At 39.6% G+C, this 24765-nt stretch overlaps 1 protein-coding gene across 2 annotated transcripts in view; it reads right to left on the bottom strand.

Moving 5' to 3' along the window:
• The window catches only part of Caap1 (caspase activity and apoptosis inhibitor 1), a 53573-nt gene extending 36088 nt beyond the window's left edge, over positions 1 to 17485 (bottom strand). For both annotated transcript variants that reach the window (XM_027400414.2, XM_027400415.2), the window contains exons 1-4: positions 17151 to 17485; positions 12143 to 12343; positions 11274 to 11358; positions 9988 to 10063 (exon numbers count right to left, since the gene is read on the bottom strand). In XM_027400414.2, coding sequence (XP_027256215.1) covers positions 9988 to 10063; positions 11274 to 11358; positions 12143 to 12343; positions 17151 to 17393 — 605 coding nt within the window. In that variant the 5' untranslated portion in view covers positions 17394 to 17485. The remainder of the gene's footprint in view (positions 1 to 9987; positions 10064 to 11273; positions 11359 to 12142; positions 12344 to 17150) is intronic.
• Between the last annotated feature and the right edge of the window lie 7280 nt (positions 17486 to 24765).

Below are 24765 nucleotides of genomic sequence, written 5' to 3'. Positions count from 1 at the left end.
CCCACACTCATATCACACACACACACACACACACACACACACACACACACACACACACAGCAATAAATAATAACAATACAAAATAAAAACAAAACAAGTGTAAAGTGAAAATGGCCAGAAGACAGCACATACTTATGATCCTTGGACTTACAAAGAAGACTCAAGTTCAAGGCTTAGGCTACATAATAACACTCTCTCTCTCTCTCTCTCTCTCTCTCTCTCTCTCTCTCTCTCCCTCTCTCTCCTCTCTCTCTGTCTCTCTCTGAATATAAAAGTATCAAGATAAATTTTTAACTACAACATCTCAGATATTATACATTCATAATCTTGAAAAACTGGGCTGGAAAATGGCTTAGCAGTAGGAGCCCTCCGTATTCTTGCAGAAAACCAGTTCAGGTCTAATCACCTACAAAATAGCTCACAATCATCTATAACTCCAGGTCCAGGAGACCCAATGCCCTCTTCTGCCCTTCAAGAGCACTGCACACATACACATGGTGCACACATACACACACACACAGGAGAAAAATCAAATCAAATAAAAATATTTAAATAATTTAATTAATTAAAAAATAATGTGATAAACTGAACAAAGACACTTTCATTTCCTCTTTTCCTTAATCACAAGGAAATTGAGAAACTGATATATTTCCTAAACTATCATCTGGCTTTTATGCAATTTTTTCCTATAATCACAGCTTCATTCATAGATCCTTTTATATATTAAACATTTAGGCAAATAAAGTATTACGAAGATGACTGAAATATAGATGCCATACAAGGATACCAACACATAACTCCAAACAATGTTTACCTTCCCAGAAAACCTGAATCTTTTTTTTAAAAAAAGAAAGAAAAAATTGGGCTGGGCCAGGGTGGCGCATGCCTTTAATCCCAGCACTCAGGAGGCAGAGGTAGGCATATTCTGTGTGTTCAAGGCCAGCCTAGTCTACAGAGTGAGTTCCAGGACAGCCGGAGCTACACAGAAAAACACTGTCTTAAAAAGCAAAAACAAAACAAAAAATTGGAAATCCGTATTTTGATATATTGCTGCTTGGAAACCATTTCAAAAAAATTTCTTTACATGTAACTTTTGGCTTACTGCCCAGGTTTTAGCAGGTACACTGCATTAGTTTCCTGTTGCTCCTGTAGCAAAGTATTTAGTGGATTAAAACAAGGTAAATCTACTACTCCCAAACAGTTCTGCAGGCCAGCAAGCCAAACAGAACCAAGCTAGAAACATAGCTTCATACCTTCAAAGAGCTACAAGAGAAGGCTCATTTCTGTGTATTCTTCATGCCCTAAAAGACCAACTATATTTCTTAGTTTATGGCTACTTCTTCTATCTTCAAAGCAAACCAATTTTAACCTCCTCATCTATTGCTGAGTCCACCTTTGCCTAATAAAAAGACTGTTATCCCTTGCTTACTAAGTACTAATGCTTACAATCTCATTATGAACTGAAAAACACTGGGGATGACATGATAGTGCATGCATAATGCCAGCATTTACAAGGTAGAAGCAAAAGGGTCAGGAATCCAACCTCAGATACATAGAGGCTACACGAGACAGTCTCAAAAAACACAAGGCAAAATAAAAACATTGTTAACTTAAATTGTATTTAATATACCTAACCAACTGAACAGTCCAGCTTATCCTAGCCTACCTTAACCATGCTCAGAGTACACAAAATAGTCAATAGTTGAGCAAAACAATCTACAACAAAGCCTGTTTTTAATTGACATCGAAAAACACCATTAATAATACACTATATAAAATTTCTACCCACTTTTTTATTGGATTCTGGGATTCACATTCACATTGGTCAGCTTGGCAGGGTGGTAGTGGCGCACGCCTTTAATCTCAGCACTCAGGAGGCAGAGGCAGGTCTCCCTGATTCTATTCAACCATTTCTATATATTAATTCACACAAATCTATCTTTATGGTTTCTGACTACCTGAGTGCAATTCAATTCATACAACACACAATTAGAAGGAGAAAACACCCACACCCACACCCACACCCACACACCCACACACACACAGTAAGTAATGGTGTTTTTAAAGTATATTTTAAAATAACAAGGATAAGGATTAGTGAGGATGTGGCAAAGAGAAGACCTTGCAAACTGTTGGTAGGAATGTAAATTGTACAACCACTATAGAAAATAATATGGAAGTTCTCAAAAAATTTAAGAAAAAAAGCAACTCTGTATATACCCAAAGACAATGGAATCAACACCTCATAGACATATTCACATTTTGTTTACATTGCGGTCTTATTCACAACAGTCAAGATATAGTAGCAACCTATGAATCCTATGGTAAATAAATAGTAGTATACAATAATATATTCTATTTATATACACATACATACATACATTCCATAGACAGAAACACACATGCATATATGCATAGTATGTATGTATGTAGTATGTATGTATGTATGTATGTATGTATGTATGTATTCAGCTTTTTAAAATGAGATCCTACCATTTGTAACCACATGGATGAGACTGGAATCTATTACACTAAGTGAAATAAGCCAGGCATAGTTGCACATGCCTTTAATCCCAGCACTTAGGAGGCAGTCAGGCAGTGAGTTCTATGTGGTGACAACTCTGCTAGTTGAGATCAGTCTGGTCTATATAGTGAGTTCCAAACAAAAACAAAGAAAAAGAAAGAAAACAAAAAAGCCCACAAAAAACAAACAAGAAAACCAAGAAACACATTATTTCAATTATACACGCAATCTTAAAAGAGTCACATAAATATAGGGCTGGAGAGATGGCTCAGAAGTTAAACACAATTGCTGCCCTTGAAGAGGACTTGGGTTCAGTTCTGAGCACCTACATGACAGCTCAGAACCCACTGTCTAGAATTCAGCAGTTTCAGGAATTCTGACGCCCTCTTCTGGCCTTTTCAAGTACTGCATGCATGTGGTGCAGGCATACATGTAGGCAAAACACTCATAGAATAAAAATAAATAAATCCTTTAAAAAATTAACTACATTGATTGGAATTTAGTTGAAGAGAGGGAGGAATGAAGATCGAAGCGGTGTGTAACAGGTTGGAGAAACCCACAGGAACAGTTGGCCTGAACAAGGGGGAGCACATCGACCCCAGATGTTGTCTGGGAGGCCAGTACAAGACTGATCCAGACCCCTGAATATGGATGTCAATTAGGCGGCCTCTGCACTCCAGGGAGCCTGGTAGTGGATTAGTATTTTTCCCTGGTATAAGAAGGGACTTTGAGGGCCCATACCATGTCAAGGGATGCACTCTGGCCCTGGAAACATGGGGAAGGGCCCAGGCCCAGCACAGGAAGATTTGGTGGACTTTGCAGAGCCCCCGTTGAGGGCCTTACCCTGCCTGGGGAGTGGAGGGTGGATGGGGTGGGGGTAGGTCAGGGGTGGGGGAGGAGGGATGGGGTGAGGGGAGGGAGAGGGAGAAGGGACTTACATGTGAAACAAGCTTGTTCCCTAACTTGAACTAATAAAATAATAATAAAAAAAAATAACTACATTGAAACAGAATAAAGTAGTGTTTACCAGGGTAAGGAGAAAATGGGTCAAAGTGCACAAAGTGGTAGTTACACAAAATGACTAAGCCTAGAGATTTAATGCATGATGTGAGGACTATAGTTAAAACAACATACACAGGAAGTTTACTGACCTGGATTTTAGACGCTGTTACAAACCCCAAAAACCAACCATGCAAGGCAATGGATAGGCTTATTTGCTTGCCTAATAGTCATTTCATAATGGATCAAAACATCATGTACTACACCTTATATACATGTAAAATGATAGACTATACTTTCAGGGATTTCTATAGTTCATTACAAGTAAAATTATAGCTGAATATTCCCAAAAGCCTTTTCTATATATACTTATAGGGTCATATAATTTATCTTTCAATTTAGTGATATAAATTATGGTAATAAATTTTCTAATTAGGTTTTCTTGTAAAATTCCTGAAGTAAATTCCACATGATGAATAGTGTACTTACTTGATACACTATTTGTTTACACCTGCAAACCTATATTCACAAGTTGAAGTAACTTATAATCTCCCATATACTTTCCTGGCACTACTTGTAAGATTCTGGGTATTAGGAATATGCAGAAATCATAAGCCGGATGATGATACCACATGGCTTTAATCCCAGCACTCAGGAGGATCTCTATGAGTTCAAAGCCAGTCTGGTCTACAGAGCAAGTTCCAGGACAGCTAGGGCTGTTACACACAGAAACCCTGTCTTCAAAAACAAAAATCCATAAAGTAAACTGAAAATCTTTTCATCTTTTTCTAGGTACTATACAGAAATATCTGTCTATGAATAGTAACTGTTGGCATTTATCGAATGTTTCATTGTCTGTAAATACATTAGACATGTTGACTTAATCTAAGAAGCAGTTCAGGTATGAATGCACCCATCTTGTTTTGGTGCTTCTTCAACAGAACTTCATTCAACTTTCCAATTTCTCCTGTATCAATCTCCATGTTTTCCACTTCTGTGGGGATCTACTCCGTATTTTGCATGAAGACCATGTATTTGCTAGTTTCATGGCTGTATATACAACGACACATGTAAATTCTAATTTGTTTTAAGCTCACATATACCTATGGAGCATCTCCTTGCTTTCTATCTTAACTGACCTTCAATTACTTCCTTCAAATCAAAAAGATCTTCTCTATAGTATAGCCTTTACAAAGACAGAGTTCAAGAACAGCTAAGGGTCTGTGTGTTTTCTATCTTTAGTTTTCACCTTTTGCCTCTGCTGTTTCATTTTCTCAATGTTCTTTTAGTTTGTTAATTTTTTTTAGATTTTATTTATTTATTATGTATACAATATTCTGCTTCCATGTATATCTGCACACCAGAAGAGGGCACCAGATCTCATAACAGATGGTTGTAAGCCACCATGTGGTTGCTGGGAATTGAACTCAGGACCTCTGCAAGAGCAGTCAGTGCTCTTAATCTCTGAGCCATCTCTCCAGCCCCTAGTTTGTTATTTTTTAATTTCTTTGCAATGTGAAGGAAGTTCTTAGACTAATTATAAGCTTTTTTTCTCTCATGTCCAAACTGGGCTTTAAACTGGGCTATGTGACACTATGAACAGATGTCACTCTCACCTAGCATTCTTCTTGCTAGATATGGTGAAGGGGAACAACAGGAAGACTCAGAGTCAAGAGTAAAGTTGACTCTTCCTCTGCTCTGGCAGCAAGAGCTTCTTGGCTCAACTTCTTTGGGCACCCTCAGGCATTCTGAGTACCCTTAACCTAATCATGGTCCCTGGAAGAAAACAGAACCAGAAAGAAGTTCTCTACTCAATTCTAACCCTAGAAACGAGAAACTAGAAACCCTAGTAAACTAGAAAAAAATTCTAGTTTACTTAGAAAAAAAACAGCTGTATGGATAGATGGATTAGTCTCTAGTGTTTTCCAATGTATTCACTTGCTTCTTAATATCAGGACACAGATGAGATCAGCAGCCATTTTATCTCTAAGTAAGGTTACATTCATAGCCACTGCTGGGTAAGACCTCAACAAATGAATCTTCAGGACATAATTTAGCCCTTAATATCTCTCATTATTTCCTCCCTGGGATCTTAAGGCAAATTTTTTAACTCAAAACGTGTAGTTTTTTGTTTTTCCCAGTATATCCATGACAGGTGAGTTACATATTTTTTGAGATTTTTCTGTAGTGTTCTGTATTTATCTGCCTGTTCTACCTGTTTGGGACAATGATTCAGTTCCCAGTCATAACCAATCTTTTTATCAGTCAGTCTAGTGAGTTAAAAAACAGAATAGTGTTAGCTTCCGAAATTACATTTGTTCTCTAACTGTATTTCCTCAAGCAGTACTATTATCTTGTTAAAGCTTTCTTTCCTGTATTCTATTAAGTCGGGGCTCAATAGACATTACTGAGTTCCTTTCAGCCTTTTTTTTTTTTTTTTTTCTGCTCATGACAGACTATTCCCTTAGCATGCAGCCTGGTCACACGATAAGCATTCACTAAAAAAAAAACAGCAGGTCATAGGACATGGAAGTTTAAGCAACAAATACACCAAGCTGACTCTTCTGCTGAAGTCTGGAAAAAAGGTTTACATGAATCTACCCACTAGTTCACTTCCCCTCAGATGAATAGAGCTCAATTGACCCCCAGAGTACAAAGCAAAATCCAAAAGGATACTATCAGCAAAGGCCTCTTAAGCTGCCTTTGCAAGCTTTGAGAAAAGGAAAATCAGTCTTTATTCTGGACCTCCAATTTTGTTCAATAGCAAGGTAAATGAAATGCCCTGCTGCATTCTGTCTGAAGACCTTAGTTTCCTTTCTTATGTCCACAGGTTTGCTTATGTAGGTTATCCTGCTCCAAGAAACAGGAAAAAAGAAAAGTCAGCAGCAGGAGCTAAAGCTGGTGTCTTCCCACATGCCCTCCCTTTCCTAGCACTATCACTCTACACTCCAAGATGTCTCCCTCATTCACATTGACATTCCTTTTTAAAAAAAAATTTTTTTCATGCATTTATTTTTGTGGGTTTGTGTGTAGAGTTGTGATGAGTGCCTGTGGTGAGCCCAAAAACACTATTTTGGGGAGTTAGTTGTCTCTTTCCAACATGTGAGTCCCCAAGATTAAACTCTGGCCATCAAACTACCTTACCCGTTGACTCATCTCACTGGTCCTATTTCATTCTTAGCAATAAAAACTGGGGTCTCAGCCGAGTGGTGATGGCACATGCCTTTAATCCCAGCACTCAGGGGTAGAGAGAAGCGGATTTCTGTGAGTTCGAGGCCAGCCTGGTCTACAGAGCGAGTTCCAGGACAGGCTCCAAAACTATAGAGAAACATTGTCTCAGCTACTTAAGAAAGAGGCTGAAGCATGAGGTCAGGACTATAGTCTTGGAGCTCTTGCATCCTAGAGAGAGAAATGGCTGAGTGGTTAAAAGTGCATATTGCTCTTCCAGAGGACTCAGACTTGGATCCCAGCACCCACATCAGGCAGCCTGCAACTCCAGCTCTAGGGCATTTGACACCCTATCCTGGCCTCTACAGATACCCATACATATATGTCATATACACAGCAGACAGATACATCCACACAAGCACAAACACAAAAATAAATCTAGAAAAAAATAGTCATTAAAGAAACAAATAATAAAAGCTAGCAGTCACCAGTAATTTCTAAGAACTCAATAATCTGGTACTTACCAGCTCCACTACTGACTACAATAACAATGTGTGAAAATACAGGTACATATTCCTTCCTTATCCACACTGCTCAGAACCAGTACAATTCCAGTTCAGAGATGTCTGTATTTACCAATAGGTGTATACAATTTGCCCACTGAAGATCCCTAAACTAAAAATCTCAAACCAGAAATTAAAAAACATTTGTAATTGGCAACATAAAAATTAAGAAGTCTTAGAGCCTGGACTTAAGATCTCTGGTTAAAGATGCTCAGCCTGTGTTTACAATTGCTTTGTCAGCCTGACAGAACATGACAAAAAGGTCATGTGACCTGTCTAATCACACAGTGGGTTCTTTATGACACTGGTTTTGTATCTATGTAAAACTTTTTTCATTATAATAATTCAAAAGTTTAATTGAATTTTGTTGTTGTGGTTCTAGGGGTTAAATCCCAGGATCTAGTTCATACTAAGCAAGAACTGGACCACGGAGCTAAAATCCATAGCTAGCCTTTGTTCTAACTTTTTTTGGTTTTGTGAGGTTTTTGTTTGTTTGTTTGTTTGTTTGTTTTTTGTTTTTCGAGACAGGGTTTCTCTGTGTAGCTTTGGAGCCTATCCTGGCGCTCCCTCTGGAGACCAGGCTGGCCTCGAACTCTCAGAGACCCCCTGCCTCTGCCTCCTGAGTGCTAGGATTAAAGGCATGCGCCACCAATGCCCGGTTTTGTGAGGTTTTTTAATGTGTGTATGTGTTTTCCTGCATGTATCTCTGTGCACCATATGCATGACTAGTATCTGTGGAGGCTAGAAGAGGATATTGAAGTCCCAGGAGCTGGGATTCAAACCCAAGTGTTACCACAGTATGAATGTAATTGGCCCCCATAATCTCATAGGGAATGGCACTATAGGAGGTGTGGCTTTGTTGGAGTGGGTATGGCCTTATTGGAAGAAGTGTGTCACTGTGGGGGTGGGCTTTGAGGTTTCCTATGCTCAGGGTACTGCCCATTGTTTCAGTCAACTTCCTGCTTCCTGTAAGATAAAGGACTCTCAGCTACTACTCCAGTACTACTATGATGATAATGGACTAGACTCTGAAACTGTAAGCCAGCCACCCCAATTAAATGTTTTCCTTTATAAGAGTTGCTGTGGTCATGGTGTCTCTTCACAGCAATAAAATCACTAATTAAGACACCAAGTTTCTAGAAGAGCAGCCTGTTCTTGTAAGCACTGAGCCACCTCTCCAAACCCTTGATGTAATTTTATAAAGAACCAAATTTCTATTCTGAGTAACCATTAAATGGCTTCCACGCTAAAAAATTTAACAATACTGTTCAGGTATGAGACAGTAAAGCATTAAACCTCAACAATACCTAAAAAAATAGAGGGAAATAAATAAAGGGAAAATAAAAGCAATCAAGCAAAATCTCAATTCAAGGTTCTAAAAGTAACATCAAGAAGCAAAATAATTAATTTAAGAAACTGAAGGCAAGGGATATACCTTGGTGGGACAAAGATCCTAGCATGTGTGAGATTCAGATTCAATTTCTAGAACTAAAATTAAAAGGAGAAGTGAGGAAGGGACAGAAGGGGTTGGGGAGAGAGGTGGGAAGGAAGGGGTAGAGGAGAAGAAATTTGAAAGTACTAAAAAGTAACAGGTTTAGTAAATATTTAAACTAAACTTAATAATGTGCATTTCTGTACTATATAAAGGATTAGCACTGTTTTTAAAGAAAAGCTACTAAAATGATTTATTTAAAATGTGAACATTTTCTATGTTGTCAAATAATTTAAAGTAAGACATCACAACTAAGTCTGTTTCTAATTTGATACACTCTCTACACCTTTAAAAAAAGTTCTTGCTGGGCAGTGGTAGCACACGCCTTTGATCCCAGAACTCGAGAGGCAGAGGCAGGTGGATCTCTGGAGTTCAAGGCCACCCTACTCTACAAAGGGAGTTCCAGGATAGCCAGGGCTACACAGAGAAACCTGTATCAAAAAAATTTTTTTTTCTTAGATTCATTTTAGTTTATACTTATGATGCTTTGCCTACATGCAAATGAACCACATAATGCCTGGTGCCCAAGGAGGTAAGGCGTAGGCATCAGGTCCCATGGAACTGGAGTTGAAGATGGTTGTAAGCAACCATGGGGGTGCTGGGAATTAAACTGGGGTCCTCTAGAAGAGCAACTAGTGCTTTTGACTGTTGAGCCAATTCTCCAGCTTCTCTCTACACTTTTAATGTGAAACTGCCCCTTTGAGTTATACTTACTCCATAATATTCTATTAAACATGAAAAAAACAGAATTCAGCTTAACTATGTATTCATGCTATTGCCCACTGACAATGGTTCTCAAAATTTCAAGTACTTTTTAATCATCACAATATTCCAATGATATATATATATATATATATATATAATACACATATAGATGTACATGTAAAAATAAATAAATCAAAAGAACTTTTTTACACATACAAATTTATATAAAGGTTCTCATACACACATACACACTCATACACCCTTAGAAAAACAATCATAATCTTCAAAGAGACTACAGAGATGGCTCAGCAGTTAAGAGCACTTTCTATTCTTCCAGAGGTCCAAGTTTGGCTCCCAGCATCCACTTGCAATTCCCACTCCAGGAGATCGATGCCCTCCTCTGGCCTACCCTACCAACATGTGGCAACACACTCATACAAGCACACAAACATTCATTTTTTTTAAAATCAGGGATCTTCAAAAGAATAACAATAAAATTTTGAAATGAAGATGAAAGTGTTTGTGTTTTAACTTACTGACTGATTAAATCGGATGCCACCTTACAGCCATCATCTGCCTCCTCTTCCATATCAGTGTCCAAGCCATTGTCACCTTATAAAAAAAAATGAACTACTAAAAACATGTTTATAAAATGATTTTATCATTAATAAAAAGTACCATCTTTAAAAGAGATGCAAGTTTTTAAAAGTTATAAACTATTCCTCTATTATTTGTATTTTTTAAGATTGATTTTGTCTATGTGTACATATGTGTGTATCTGTGTGTGAGTAAGTACATTTGTGCAAGTGCCCACACAGGACAGAAGTGGCATTACATATCGTTATAAGCCACCCAATGTGGGTGCTGGAAATCATACTCAGATACTCCAGAAGAGCAGCAAGTGCTCTTAAACCTAAACCATGTCTCCAGTCTCCAGTGTTATATTTAAAATTTATTTTTTTCATTGTCTTCCCTTTATCACATACATACAAGAATGTGTATGTACATAATTAGAGACTATATACATGTATGCATATTTTTCCAGAATTACAAAATGCATTAAATCACTTACTTGTTGTTGGGGGGGAGGGGCAGATGATATCAGATCCCCTGGGGATGGAGTTATGGAGGAATTACAGGTAGTTGTGAGTCACTTAATGCTGTTGCTGGGAACCAAACTCCAGTCTTAACCACTGATCAATCTAATCTCTCCCACTCCATTACTTTACATTAAAAAAAAAAAAAGTCTCTGAAATTGAAAGCATCTGCTTTTGTTTCTTCTGTGATACAAATGAGAAAATCCTCTCAAAGGTTCAAATCAAACCAAAAAAATAACTTGAAAATTCAAATTTCTAAAAGTTATCAAAGAATATCTTAGTTTAGGAGACATTCATGCTGGAAAATTGCAAGCAATTCTAATATTGCATGTAGGTCTTGTTGGAACAGGAGAAATATGCAATAGCTCATTGTAAGTTATAAACAAAATAAACCAGAAAATGTCTTAATTATTTTAAAGAAAATATAACTTCTTGGTGATTTTTTACAGTACTTCCATTTTTTTTTAATTTCATTTTATAGTATACAAACATGGGCTATCTATAGAGTGGTTGGGGAAAACTACATACCAAATTTGGGGGATTTTTTGGAAACTCTATTCTGATATATAAATTATAGTTTTCAGTACAAACAGAAGTAAAGATATTCTTCAGTGATTCCTCAATAACAAAATTAAAGTCACATTCAAGCAACACAAAGAAACTCTCAATAATTATACAGAGAACCACTTAATAAGTTTGCAGAATGTAGAAATATTCATTCTTACCCTCAAGAATCTTCAAGATTTTTTTTTCAGACAGGAGCTCTAATTGTTCCTGGCATAGTTTTTTAATTTCTTCTACTGAACAGTTCTAAAGAAAATGACATTTAAAAAAAATTGCATTTATGTACTACAGCTCCAATGTAAACTGCAAAACTGCAATTATAAGAAAAATTCCAATTAGCAAAATCTTATAACCAAACAAATTAAAGCCTCAAGAATATTCTCATGAGTTTTTTTCATGGGATGAAATCTGAATAGCTGTCAGTTGATATGAATATTTCAGGGATTTGAACGAATATATAGTCATGTTTATTAGAAGGAAAAACTGAGGTACAAGTCAGTCTTCCAGATACCCTTAATTGTATTCTGATTTACCTCATGTAATTCTTATAATGATTTAAATCTTCAGGGACTGACTATATCAGATACTTGCTTGGGTTTGCTTGGGTTTTCTATAGCCATAAAATCAGAATACCACATATTTCCCTAAAATTTTCAGAAATACATACACAAAAACATCTATAAACTTGATGAAACATAAGCTACTACAAACTATTGTGGATTCTTACATAGCAGCATGTTATTCTTAAGCACTAGAAAGATACCTTATAACTCCAATTGTACCATTAGTGGGAAATAATACAGTTATTTCCACAATGTCAATAAATGACTTGCCTAAATATTTTTCTTTAAAAAAAAAAATCTTAAACATATAAGGTCATTTAAGGTTCTCCAAATTCTCTTCCTTGCACTCTTTCAAGCTGCTTGTTTTAGATTAGAACATCCAATCACACACTACATTCAGTGAAATGACTGCTACACAAGAAGGTTCTGTTTCCACGTGTGTGCAGCCTACTAATGCAGCAAAGTACCTTCAAAACATCAGGGAGCATCTTCTGTAGCTTCTTTTCTCCTATTATACAGAAGCACTGCTGGAGCATTTCTTTTTTGTCTGATATATAGAAACTAACTGGCTTTAATGAAACAGCCAGATCCAGTCCACCTTCTTCAACATCACTGTGCTCTGCCAAGAGTAATTCTTTTTCCAGAGTTGGCAAAAGATACTTTGTTTCCTACAAGTAAAGAAATAAGGAATTATTAAATAACACTATTTAAAATACTTAGAGTATATGCATGACACCATCTATCGTCAGTGAATTATTCTTCTTTAAACACTTCTAAATTCCTTTTGTTTGCACAATTATCTATCTAAAGTCAGAAGAGAAAATTTTGTTATTCGTCACTCTTTAATTTTACTCTCCACAGTGCAGTTAACACAGGGAGTTGTAATAAAAGAAAAACACACCTCAGAAGACACAAATGAAAATATACTCCATGGGGACCATTTCCTAAAATTTTAGACTTGAAGAAATAGGAGAGTCCTTCAGGGACCATTCATCCAAAAGTTATAAACGCTTTGTCATTCTACTTAAAATCATATAAAGAAACAAAACAGCAGCAAATGTTACAAGTCACATTACAAAGCCATATTCCAGTCACAAGCTGTCATTTTTAAACTGTTGTATGATTTCATATTCAAAAGGTTCAAATAGTTTCCATAATTTAAGACATTTCTGACACTTACATTTCCTATCCCCCAAACTAGTCAGTCTTTTCAAATCTACTTCCAAATCTCCTGTCCATAATCTTTCCTAGATTATAACAGCCATGGAGCTGGCTTCCCCACATTCAATGGGAGCTTCAGTTTTGTATACTTTATAAGATGAATTTTATAGAATGGGTCCTTACTCATCCTAGTTTAAAACTATTAGATTCCATGCTGTTCTTGTGATATCACATTCCACACGGCCCTTTGTGCTCACTTATGTTCTCAGCACCAGGACCGTCTCTGAATTACTCAAGTACAAACCTCCTTCCCTCAGCTCATAGAGGCTGGGCTTTTGTGTATCTTTTGTGTAAGATTGCCTTTCTTCCCTTTTTCTCCTACACTTCATCCAGTGCAGATGCTTATCAGATATAAATCTCAAATTCCACATGAGGTAGGAAAGCACAAAAGATCTATAACTTTTACTTTTCTTTTTCAATTTAAAATTTTGTTTATCGATACTATGAGTGCACGATGTGTGAGCTTTACCAGCACACAGAGAGGTCAAAGAACAACTTTTAAGAAGAGTAGGTTTGCTCCTTCCACAGTAGTTTCAAAGATGGAACTCAGGTGTAAGGCTCATACAGTCCCGCTGACCCATCTCACTGGCTCTTAAAATTTCTTTTATAAGAGTGGTTTTTTGTTTTGTTTTGTTTTGTTTTTTAGTGTAGGCAAGACAGAGCCCATCTTTTACTCCAGCACTAGAGAGGCAGGTGGATCTCTTCGTTCAAGGCCCACCTGGCTACACAGTGAGTTCTAAGGCAGTCTGGGATACATAGTGAGGCCCTGACTGAAAACAAACAAAAACAAACAAACAAAAACCAATTAAGCATGTAAAGCCCAACCAATGGTCAAGTTCTGATAAGCATGTAAGGAAAATGTTATGAACCACTATGGAATATAGACGAATTTCCCAACTCAATGCACGATAAAAACTAAAACTATAGGCTAGTCTAATTTATATTTACCCCAGCACTTGGGACGAAGTGGATCTTCATGAGTTAGAGGCCAGCCTGGTCAAAGCAGTATCAGGACAGCCAGGGCTACTTCATGCAACACACCAAACAGGACTTATCCCAAGACGGTACATACCGTTTACTATCAACTAGCTTACCAATACTTAAAATTACACTAGCTGATACAATCACATAAATAGCATGCCAGGAAGCCACACAATAAAAACATACCCACCAAAGCAGTTGAAGAAATTTCCCTAACCTGGTCAAAGTCACCCTTCACAATCTATCACAAATATACTTACTGGTACAACATAAGAACTGCTCCCACTAGAACTGGATGTGTAGGTCAGTGCTAGAACATTTGCCTAGCAGGCTCAAGGCCCTGGGTTCAGTACCACAGACAAGGAAGAAGAGAGGAAGGAGTGAGTCTGACTTTAAAAACAAAATAGGAAGAGAATGCCCATTGTCATGGCTACTATCTAACACTGCACTAGGTTTTGATAATTCAAAATGAATAACAATGACGAAAAAGAAAAGTGCTAAAAAAGAAAAAAATTCAGCCAGGCAGTGGTGAATCCCTTTAATACCAGCACTCGGGCGGCAGAGGCAGGCAGATCCCTGAGTTCAAGGACAGCCTGGTCTACAGGAGCTAGTACCCGGACAGCCTCCAAAGCCACAGAGAAACCCGGTCTCAACCCCCACCCCTCAGGAAAAAAAAGAAAAAAAAATTCAGTGTGAGCAGCAATATTACAGAAAATCACTAATAAACAAATAGTGTGACTAGGTGGAAGAAAATCATATAAATAGTTGCACCCACTAGTCCCAATTTAAAGTTGTAATGTTACAAAGTATGAGGCTGGAAAGATAGCCCAGCAGTTAAGAGAACTAGCTGCTCTTCCAGAGGATGGAAGCTTGGTTCCCAGCACCTACAATGGTCTTAAAGTCACCTATATAGAGTTCCAACAGATCTCATGCCCTCTTCTGTCCTCTCTGGGAACCTGCATGCATGTGGCACACACTCAGTGGGACACACACACACTCATTCTCTCTCGAGTGCTCTCTCACTCTTGCTATTTCTATCTTTAAAAACTGGCAAGGTGGCTCAGGACCTAAGGGTGCTTGCTGCCATCATGACAACCTGAGCTCGATCCTTGGAATCCATGAGTTGTAGAAAACTTACACCTGTAAGTTGTCCTCCAAAGCCACATTTGCTGCCACACACACGAGCACTCAAACACACACATACACACACACAAAATAAATGTGAAATTTGTTAAGTATTAAAAGAAAATGCAAAATTATTTTATAAACTTTAAGATCTTCCAAAATCTAGAAGGCAAAAGAGACTACCAGTTCTGGCTACAAAGAAATCAAAGGCTCCTGCACACCTTAAACAAAGTTATAACATTTCCCTTATATGCTATGCTACACAAAAGCTTAAAACTAAAGCTTAACATAAATTCATGTGAGACTTCTCAGTGGGAAAAAAAAAAAAAAAGACAGGCAAAAGATCTATACAAGAAGTCAAATACAGGCCGGCATTGGTGGCGCACGCCTTTAATCCCAGCACTCAGGAGGCAGAGGCAGGCAGATCTCTGTGAGTTCGAGGCCAGCCTGGTCTACAGAGCGAGTGCCAGGATAGCCTCCAAAGCTACACAGAGAAACCCTGTCTCAAAAAAAACCAAAAAAAGAAAGAAAGAAAGAAAGAAAGAAAGAAAGAAAGAAAGAAAGAAAGGAATCAAATGCTAAATAAAAATGTAAGAATGTTCAGTATCACTAAATCAGGAAAATACATTTTAAAACAATGTTAGCCAGGTGAAGTGGCACATGACTAATTTTTAATCCCATTATTCTTAAAACAGAGGCAAGTAAATCTTTGTGAATTTGAAGCCAGCCTGTTCTACAAATTTCAGACCAGTAGGGACCACATAGTGAGAACCTGTATCAAAACAAAGTAATATCCACTTGGTCCATTAGTCTGAGGACAGCTCTCTAAAAGACAGACAACAGGAATGGTGTGGTGGGACACACCTATAATGCCAGCATTCCAAAGACAGAGGAAGGAGAGTGCATACTAAGTTTGAGGCCAGCCTGGTCTACAGAGCATACATATACCAAGTTCCAGGCTAGCCAGGACTACACAGGGTGGGGGGGGGGATGTTAGGAGGATAACATACACTAGTGAAGATTTGCAAAGGCCAGCATTTGTACTATTCCAACTGTAAATCAGTAGTCTTCCTTTTAAAGCATTTAGTTCTATTTCCCAACTCATCTGTTTTGCTCTAAAAGGTTTGGGTTCACAGATCTAGGATTTAGTCCATCTTGGCTGTGAAGCCCTAGGCATTGTGAGCATGGAGCATCTGGTCAATATACGATCTGCTGCCAGAATGCAAAGAAAAGGATTTCATAACTTTTTAAAACGCATATACTTTTGGCATTGCGATCCGCTTCTGTAGTTCCATGCCTATGTAACTCTAGCCCAAGATCCATGACAACGTGTTCCATTTGGTATTATTTTATGTAAAAATCGAGAAAACTAAAAATCTAAGTATTAATCAATAAAGATATTCGGATACTGGGAAATCAATAAAACAGAGTGTATGGAAGGAACCCCATTCAATGTTGGCATATTACCCAAGGAAACCATGAAAAGTGGCTGCATATCAGCAGAAGGTATGCATACCAAGTGGAAGTGTTAAGGGCTTTCAACTTCTCCCTTTAGTTCTATTTTCGATGAATTTTAAGAACATCGTGTCGTTTTATAATAAGTTACAAACTATACATTTAAATGGTGGTATCACGGCAGGCTGATGACCCATAGCCCCCACCCCCATCCCCTTTTTTGGCCTCAGGTGTTGAACTCAAACGTAAGAACTATGAAATCCTCGCAATTGTGACTGTGGGTAAAACTTCTGAACTTGGGTCTCAGTTGTTAGTCTTTTTTTTTTTCCATGTGTGATGTGAAAATAATCAGAATCCATTAAAACGGTAAGGTATAATCAGTGCTTACACCGACCGGCATTTATCACTACAGAGCCGACGACCCAGAGAGTCTCCACGGAGAACGGGGAAACCACGAGTAAAAAGAGCCACGAAAGTTTAATGCGGAAGGGGTACCGCGCTGTCAAGCCAGAAACTTGGAAGTTCACAACACGGGGACGGGTTTAGCAGGGCTCAGAATAGAACCGGCGGCCCCGGGGACCCCGGCACTAACAATGAGCGCCCGTGCGCGCCCGCGCGGCTCCGCAGCCCGGCTCTTCTGAGGGGCCGCAGCTCCGGGGGCCGGCGCGAGGCGAGGCGAGGCGAGGCACGCACCTGCTGCAGGGAGCCCGAGACGCTGGAGGACGAGTCGGTGCTCCTCCGCTTTCGGCGCTCGCTCCGTTCCGCGCCGCCCGCCACACTCGCCCCGCCGCCGGCGCCCCCGCAGCAGCCGCCGCTCCCGCAGCCGCCCGCGGTACCGCCCAGCACGGGCACCAGGTCCGGGGCCGCGAGCGCAGCGGCCGCCTCCTGCCCGCTCCGCTTGCGCCGCTTCTCCCGGGAAGACTTCTTCCCCGTCATGGTCCCGGCGCCACAACCATCGGCGACAGCCAGCCGTCTCTGCAGCAACAGAACACCGCTTCCGTAGCGGCCGGCGGGGCTGTCGCAGGCTTGGCGTCACTTCCGGTCCCGGCGCGTTTCGCAGTGGGTCGTTCCTGGAGGAGGGACCCGGACGCGCCGTGCCTGCTGCTGAGGTGGTCTGGAGTTTGAAAGGTGACGCGTGCGTAGGCCAATCGGGTTCAGTTTGGGTTTTTTCAACCTCTACGAAGATGGAGTTTTCCATCTTCCGAAGGTGGAGTTTTCCAAGAGCTTTTTGCCTTCCGAATAGCTCTTTTTAAATGTTTCTCAGTTTACAGATAACGTTCCTGAGTAATTTTCCTTTCCAAAAACGATGTAACAATAAAAAGAATTTCAGAAAAAAAAAGTTTCCCACGATCTCATCTGAGCAATTTTTTTATAATTTATTTATTTGTGTTATTTTATGTGCATCGGTGTTTTGCCTGCATTGCATGTATGTGTGAGGCTGTCAGATCTTGGAGTTACAGACAGTTGTGAGCGGCCATGTGGGTGCTGGGATTTGAGCCTGGGTTCTCTGGTAGAGCACTCAGTGTTCTTAAACCGCTGAGCCATTTCTCCAGCCAGATTGGGCAAATTTTTTTAAGTGTACTTTAAAGACTTGTTCAAGAATAGCTGTCTGTGCATCCATATCTTTTCTCATTAATACTAATTTCAAGGCATGATTCCATGTTACATTTACAGAAGTGTGGGGGTAAGGGCGGTTAAACGTTTAAAAAGAAAGGTTCTGGCTGTAGTATTTCACAGTGTTGAGCAATGTGAGCTCAGAGTTTTATTAAAAGTCAAGAAAATGGCCACCTGTAGAGATGAGTTCTAGCTGCCTCAGTAAAAGCTCCTCATGTGTCCTAGGGAGAGGAACTCCTTAGATGTTTTTGTTCCTGAGGTGATCCAGCACTGTTGCCTCGTCAAACCTGGAACTCTTGCGCTTAAGCTGTCTTTGCCTCTAGAATAGGTAGAACTATAAACACACAACACTATATACCTTGTGAAGTCTGAATTTGAGCAGGTTTGTGGCTTTGTTTTGTTGTTGCTGTGTGACATAAGAAATACATCTCTCATCTTAAAGGGAATAAGAGTTCCACTTTCCAACAGTTTCATGAAGTAAGTGTGTGTGTGTGTGTGTGTGTGTGTGTGTGTGTGTGTGTGTAGAACAAATATAAATCAAGACAAGTTTAAAATACAATAGTGGATACACCCACCCAAGAGACAGATACATTGACGTGGGGGAGGGCACTATTCTATAGGCCCAAGATTTTATCTGATGATATTCTTAGCTCTCAGATTGATAGTGTTCTGTTAATTAATAGCTTCTAAGAGGCTTTTTTTTTAAATCACAACTTGTTAATTCAGATAGTCACACTCAAAGGAAACTCCAATTCCCCAAACTCCAAAAAGCAGTCCAAACATTCAGAAACGGATTCAACCTGGACTGTTTGAAAACTTCCGGAAGCTAGGTAAAAAGCCAGCATTCCAAAAGGAGTCTCTTCTACCTCTGGTAAAAGGGACATATGGCTACCTGTGGTGCCTATCAGCATATCAAAGTCCATGCTGGTCTCCAGGTTCCTTCAGTATCACAGGTATCAGAGTATCACACATTTCAAAGTCCATGCTGGCTTCTAACCTTTCTTACCCCCTACCCTAAATTCCCCACACCTCATGGGTTTCCTTCTCCCCAGCTACTGGGTCTACTTATAACCCTGGCATCCTCACTATGTTTTCTCTATTCTCTATCCCCTGATACTCACCCCTCTCTGACAAATAACCCTGGCCATCAGTCTACTTCTTTCTTTCCTATGGATTCTCCCACAGCCTCTGGCTGTTCTCTCTCATATCTACAATAAAAACCCTTCCCCTTAACCATACCACAGAGCAGTCATGTCAGTTTACACACAGATAACAGGGTGAGGCAAGAAATGGCTGTTCCTACAGGCTAAAACTAACCCAAGACAAACTGATTAGCCTCTGAAGCTACAAAATTCCCATCTCTCCTCAGTACTGAAATTCCAATCCATCCTTCATTCCTTCCAGGCTCCTTCCAGGTTCTATTTTGGGAGGGGAGGGAGTCATTGTTCACAGACAGACAGTTTCATTTCCGGATTTTTTGTTTACAATTGTTTTTGGAAGGATTGCTTACAGCCAAGGCTGGCCTGCAACTCTGTATAGCTAAGGATGGCCTTGAACTATTCCTTGTTTTGTTTTGTTTTGTTTTTAGATTGATGCATTTTTTATGTGTATGAACGTGTTACCTGAATGCATGTATGTGCACCACACGAGGTGCATGGTGCCCTCAGAGTTCAGAGGATCCCTGGAAATGAAGTTACTGGTAGTTGTAAGCCACCATGTGGGTGCTGGGAGGGGAACCCAGGAACTCTGGTGAAGCAACAATTGCTCTAAACTGCTGAACCATTTCTCCAGCTCCAGCTTCCCCATTCCTAGTGTTGGGCTTATTGACATATAACACCTTGCCTAGCTTTTGTAGTGCTGATGATCAAACTTAGCAGTTTGTATATGCTAACCAAGACTATCTACCAATGGAGCCACATTCTTGACCCCATATTGACATCTTTTTTTTTTTATATTGACATCTTTTTAAGAAACAAAATTGTTTTTCAAATAAAACAATTGCCTTAATTTGGGGGCTGGAGAGATGGCTCAGTGGTTAAGAGCACTGACTGTTCTTCCAGAGGTCCGGAGTTCAATTCCCAGGAACCACATGGTGGCTCACAACCACCTTGAATGAGATCTGGTGTGCTCTGCTGGCATGCAGGCAGAAGAATGTATACATAATAAGTAAATAACATCTTTTAAAAAAGAAACACTACTTTCCTTCCTTTCTTTCCTTCCCCTTCCTTCCTTCCCTCCTTTCAAAAAAGAAAAAGAAAAAAATTGTCTTAATTTCATTTATTCACAAGGATAACAGGATGGGGGAGGGTGAGTAGAGAAATGGCTCAGTGTTAATAGTTTACACTGCTGCTCCAGTATCCAATACCCTCCTCTGGCCACTATAGGCACCTGCACTCATGTACAGGTACTCCCACACAAACACATACAAGTACATATAACTTAAAAAGTACATTTCAAGAAATCAACATTTTAACCATTCCAAATAAGAAATGTGATAAGAAAATGGCTTTTACAGGGGGTGATATTTCCAGCCTTTCTTAGTTACCCATCATAATTAAAATCTTTCTCTAATAAACAACCGATAGTTCTCAAGAGTTTTGAATGTTCATTGACTGGACAGTAGTGATGCACACCTTTAATCCCAGCACTCAGGAGGCAGAGGCAGGCAGATCTCTGTGAGTTTGAGGCCAGCCTGGTCTACAGAGTGAGTTCCAGGACAGCCAAGGCTACATAGAGAAGCCCTATTTCACAAAAACAAAAAACAAACAAAAAAAAAACCCTGAAGATCTTGTGTTTCTAGAAAGACTTATTCCTAAGTGGTTGTCCCACAAATCTGTAGTTATGAGGCTTGAGCTAAATTTTAGATAGCAACACAGAGTCATGTAATACAAGAACAACAACAACAAAAATCAGTGAGTTGTATCCAACTGTTGCACAGCCATAATTCTAGTAGGTTTATGTGTGGTTCCCAGACACCAAGAGAGACAATAATAATTTGTGAAGGACAACAAGCATTAGTAAATGCTGAGATCTAGATCTGAAAAGGGATGCAGTTCCTACAGTAACCAGCTACCAGTTTCAGAAAGCTTAAATGCAAGCCAGCTGGAAAGTTCATATGGCATTTTGTCCATATGGTAAGCTCAGATAGCTTAGTACTTTCACACCCGACCTAAGAATCATTTAATCACAAGCAGCATGGAAAATAAAAAGACTTTTTGTGACTGTAACACAATCAAGCACGAGGCCCTGAGTTCATATCCCCAAAACACAATGTCAACAACCAAGTCCAGTGGTGCCTGCACTCCTATCCCCCAAGAGAAAGATGGGAGGATCCCTGGTAGTTGCTGTCCTTCTAGTATGGCTGAATCAGTGAGTTCCAGGTTCAATAACATTCCTTGTCTGGAAAAAGAAAAAAAAAAAAACATACACTGAAGGGTCACAGGATTTCCTTGAGCCCAAATAGCACTGGTGAAAGAAATGATTCTACTAAAAACTGAAGAGGTATTTCTATTCATGTGTTCCATTTCCACTGGAGCTGTTCTTACTCACAACTCCAGCATTTTGCCAGTATTTGCCCAGTGTCTGGATATGTACTGGCGTGTCACATCGTCACATCCCTGGCAGTGTCTATGCCTGTTACCCTGTCAATGCAAAGCACAGCTCTTACCTAAAAGGAATAGGTTGCTTATTATGGGCCAAATGTGAATATTTAGATAGAAACTTATCAGGTTATAGTGAAGTGTGGGAAATGCTGTTACAGGTTTTAGATAACAATGCAATGCATTCCAACCTGATATTTGAAAGTTTGTTAGGCCAAAACCAGAAGTGGGCAATGAAATGGTACTATTAAAGGAACTAATGATAACTCAAGATAATTTTACTCTGGAACTGCAATAGTCCAACTCTCCATAATCATGGAGTTTTAATCATCCATGTAGAGTCTTTATTATAATTGTGTCAATTTTCTGGAAACCTCTTTGTCCTCATAGTCAGAAGGATCTTCCTCTGTATTCATGTAGTATCCTCATAAGTCTCCTCTTTAACTGATTATGAATACAACTTTGGATAGTAAGTTTAAAAATAGTAAAAGGTTTAGTTAGTTATTTTAAAAGGAACTATCTACATTCATAATGAGCCCAGACAGTCATAAGCTGAGGGGTGATGTTTGTTATCCTCCAATACCCAAAGGCAAAAAAAAAAAAAAAAATTCTAGCCTGTTGCTAAGGTGTGTTTAAGTTTTGCTTAGGGGCCTGTTGGAGCTAGCCGACCTATGGAAACATTCCTGAAAAGGGGAGTGAGGGTTGGGAAAGAAAGAGACAAATGACAGAAGATAGAATCTGGAGAGCTCTCTGTGAATACTGCAGCAACCTCGAATTAATTTTTCATACCCCTTTTATGCCCAAAGCAAAAGGGAAGGGCAAAAGACTTCCTTTCCATGGTTCAAGGAACAAACAAGAGTAATCAACTCTTTAATTCTCAAAACATCTAGTAACCATGCATTTGGCCAAATATCCTGTTATTTGGCCTTGAGAAGCAAAAACAAGCTTGAACTCTCTGACCGTAAGTCAAGATAAAACAGAGTTAACTGTGGGGCTCCCACAAGGGGGTTAGTTTGATTTTTTTTTTTTTTTGGTTTTTCAAGACAGGGTTTCTCTGTGTAGCTTTGGAGCCTATCCTGGCACTTGCTCTGGAGACCAGGCTGGCCTCAAACTCACAGAGATACGCTTGCCTCTGCCTCCAGAGTGCTGGGATTAAAGGTGTGCGCCACCAATGCCCAGCCAGTTTGATTTTTTTTTTTTGAGACAGAGCCTCATGTAGTCCAGGCTGACCTCAAAGTTATCAGATAGCTGAGAGTGACCTAATTTTATGATCTTCCAGCTTCCCACCTCCAAAGCACTGTATTGCCAAAATGCAAATATATATATATATATATATATATATATATATATATGGAGGCAGCAACAGAAACAAACATTGTTATTGTTTTGAAATCAAGGAACAATGTTTCAGACAGCCAATGAAAAACAGTCAGTTGAGCAGATGGGCAAAAATGTAGTCTGAGTCACCTAGTTAAAGCCAGACATCTGTAACAAGCAAACAAATGAAAACCCAAAGGGTTTTGATATTGGGTATTGTCTTAGTTAGGGTTTCTATTGTTGTGCATAGACACCATGACCATGCCAACTCTTTTAAAGGAAAACATTTAATCAGGATAGCTTATAGTTTCAGAGGTTTAGTCCATTATCATCATGGCAGGTGGCATGTAGGCAGAAATGGTACTAGAGAAGGAGCTGAGAGTTCTACATCTTGATCCACAGGCATCAGGAAGTGAACAGTGTACCACACTGAGTGTAGCTTGAGCAAACGAGACCTCAAAGCCTACTCCCACAGTGACATACTTCCTCCAACAAAGAAGGCCACATCTACTCCAACAAAGCAACACCTCCTAATAGTGCCACTCCATTTGGGGCTACTTTCAGCCAAACTACCACATTCCTTTATGTGGTCCCCAAAAGGCTTGTGGCCATATCATAATGCAAAAATGCATTCAGTCCAACTGCAAAAGTTCCCATAGTCTATAACAGTCTCAAATTTATTTAAAAGTCTAAAGTTCATGTCTCTTCTGAGATCCATGCAATTTCTATCTGTAATCCCCTATAAAAACAAAATCAAAAATCAGATCACATACTTCCAACATATCATAGCATAGGATATACATTACCATTTCAAAACATGGGAAAGGGAGCATAGTGAGGAAATACTAGACCAAAGCAAGACCAAAAAACCAGCTGGGCAAACTCCCAGATCTGCATCTCCATGTCTGATATCAAAGTGTTCTTCAGATCTCCAACTCCTTTCACCTTTGTTGACTGAAACACACTTTGCTCTCTTGGGATGTTTGCACTCCCTGTTAGCCGCCCCCCTCAGCAGGTATCCCATGGCTCTGGCATCTCCAACATCTTGAGGTCTCCAAGGCAATCTAGGCTTCACCTTCACAGGTTCACACAATGACCCCTCTGAGCCTCCATGCAGGGAAACCCCTGCCACACAACTGGCCTCATTGGCATTCCTTAGTCACAGAGGGAAATACCATAACACCTTTCTTCTGTTCTTGACTCTAAAGCCAGAACCTTGTGGTCTAATCTGCTAAATCCTTCAGCTTTCTGGGGCTGGAACATGGTCCCCTTGTTCAATTACATCTTCACCTGATTTCTTTGTTCAATGCCTAAGGTAGGCTGTCCTGAAACTGGATCCATAGACCAGGCTGGCCTCAAACTCAGAGATCTGCCAGGCTTTGCCTTACAAGTGCCAGGACTAAAGGTGTGCACTACCACCTCTGGCTCTAAGTTTTTCTTTAATTCCTTTTCTCAAATTGGAAGGTTAGCTGGGTGGGGTCTTGCCCTGAGGTCAGCACACCCTTTATTCCATTTCTTAGTCTGTTTATCTCATTGAACACAGGATTTAACTCCATTCCACTTCCTGGTGCCCCTATTGTCCTCAGATTGTACATTTTGTATTTTTCCTTTCTCAGCTTGTTCCTTTTTATTATAAATCTTCATTAGAAGCTGGGTAGTGGTGGTGCACGTACTTAATCCCAGAACTTGGGAGACACAGGCAGGTGGATCTCTATGAGTTTGAGGCCAGCCTGGTCTACAGAGTGAGTTCTGGAATAGCCTGGACTGTTACACAGAGA

The sequence above is a fragment of the Cricetulus griseus genome, chromosome 2 (assembly GCF_003668045.3).
Source record: "Cricetulus griseus strain 17A/GY chromosome 2, alternate assembly CriGri-PICRH-1.0, whole genome shotgun sequence".
NCBI lineage: Eukaryota > Metazoa > Chordata > Mammalia > Rodentia > Cricetidae > Cricetulus > Cricetulus griseus.
The sequence above is the reverse complement of the archived record's forward strand: the minus strand, read 5'-3'. Positions and strand labels throughout refer to the sequence as shown.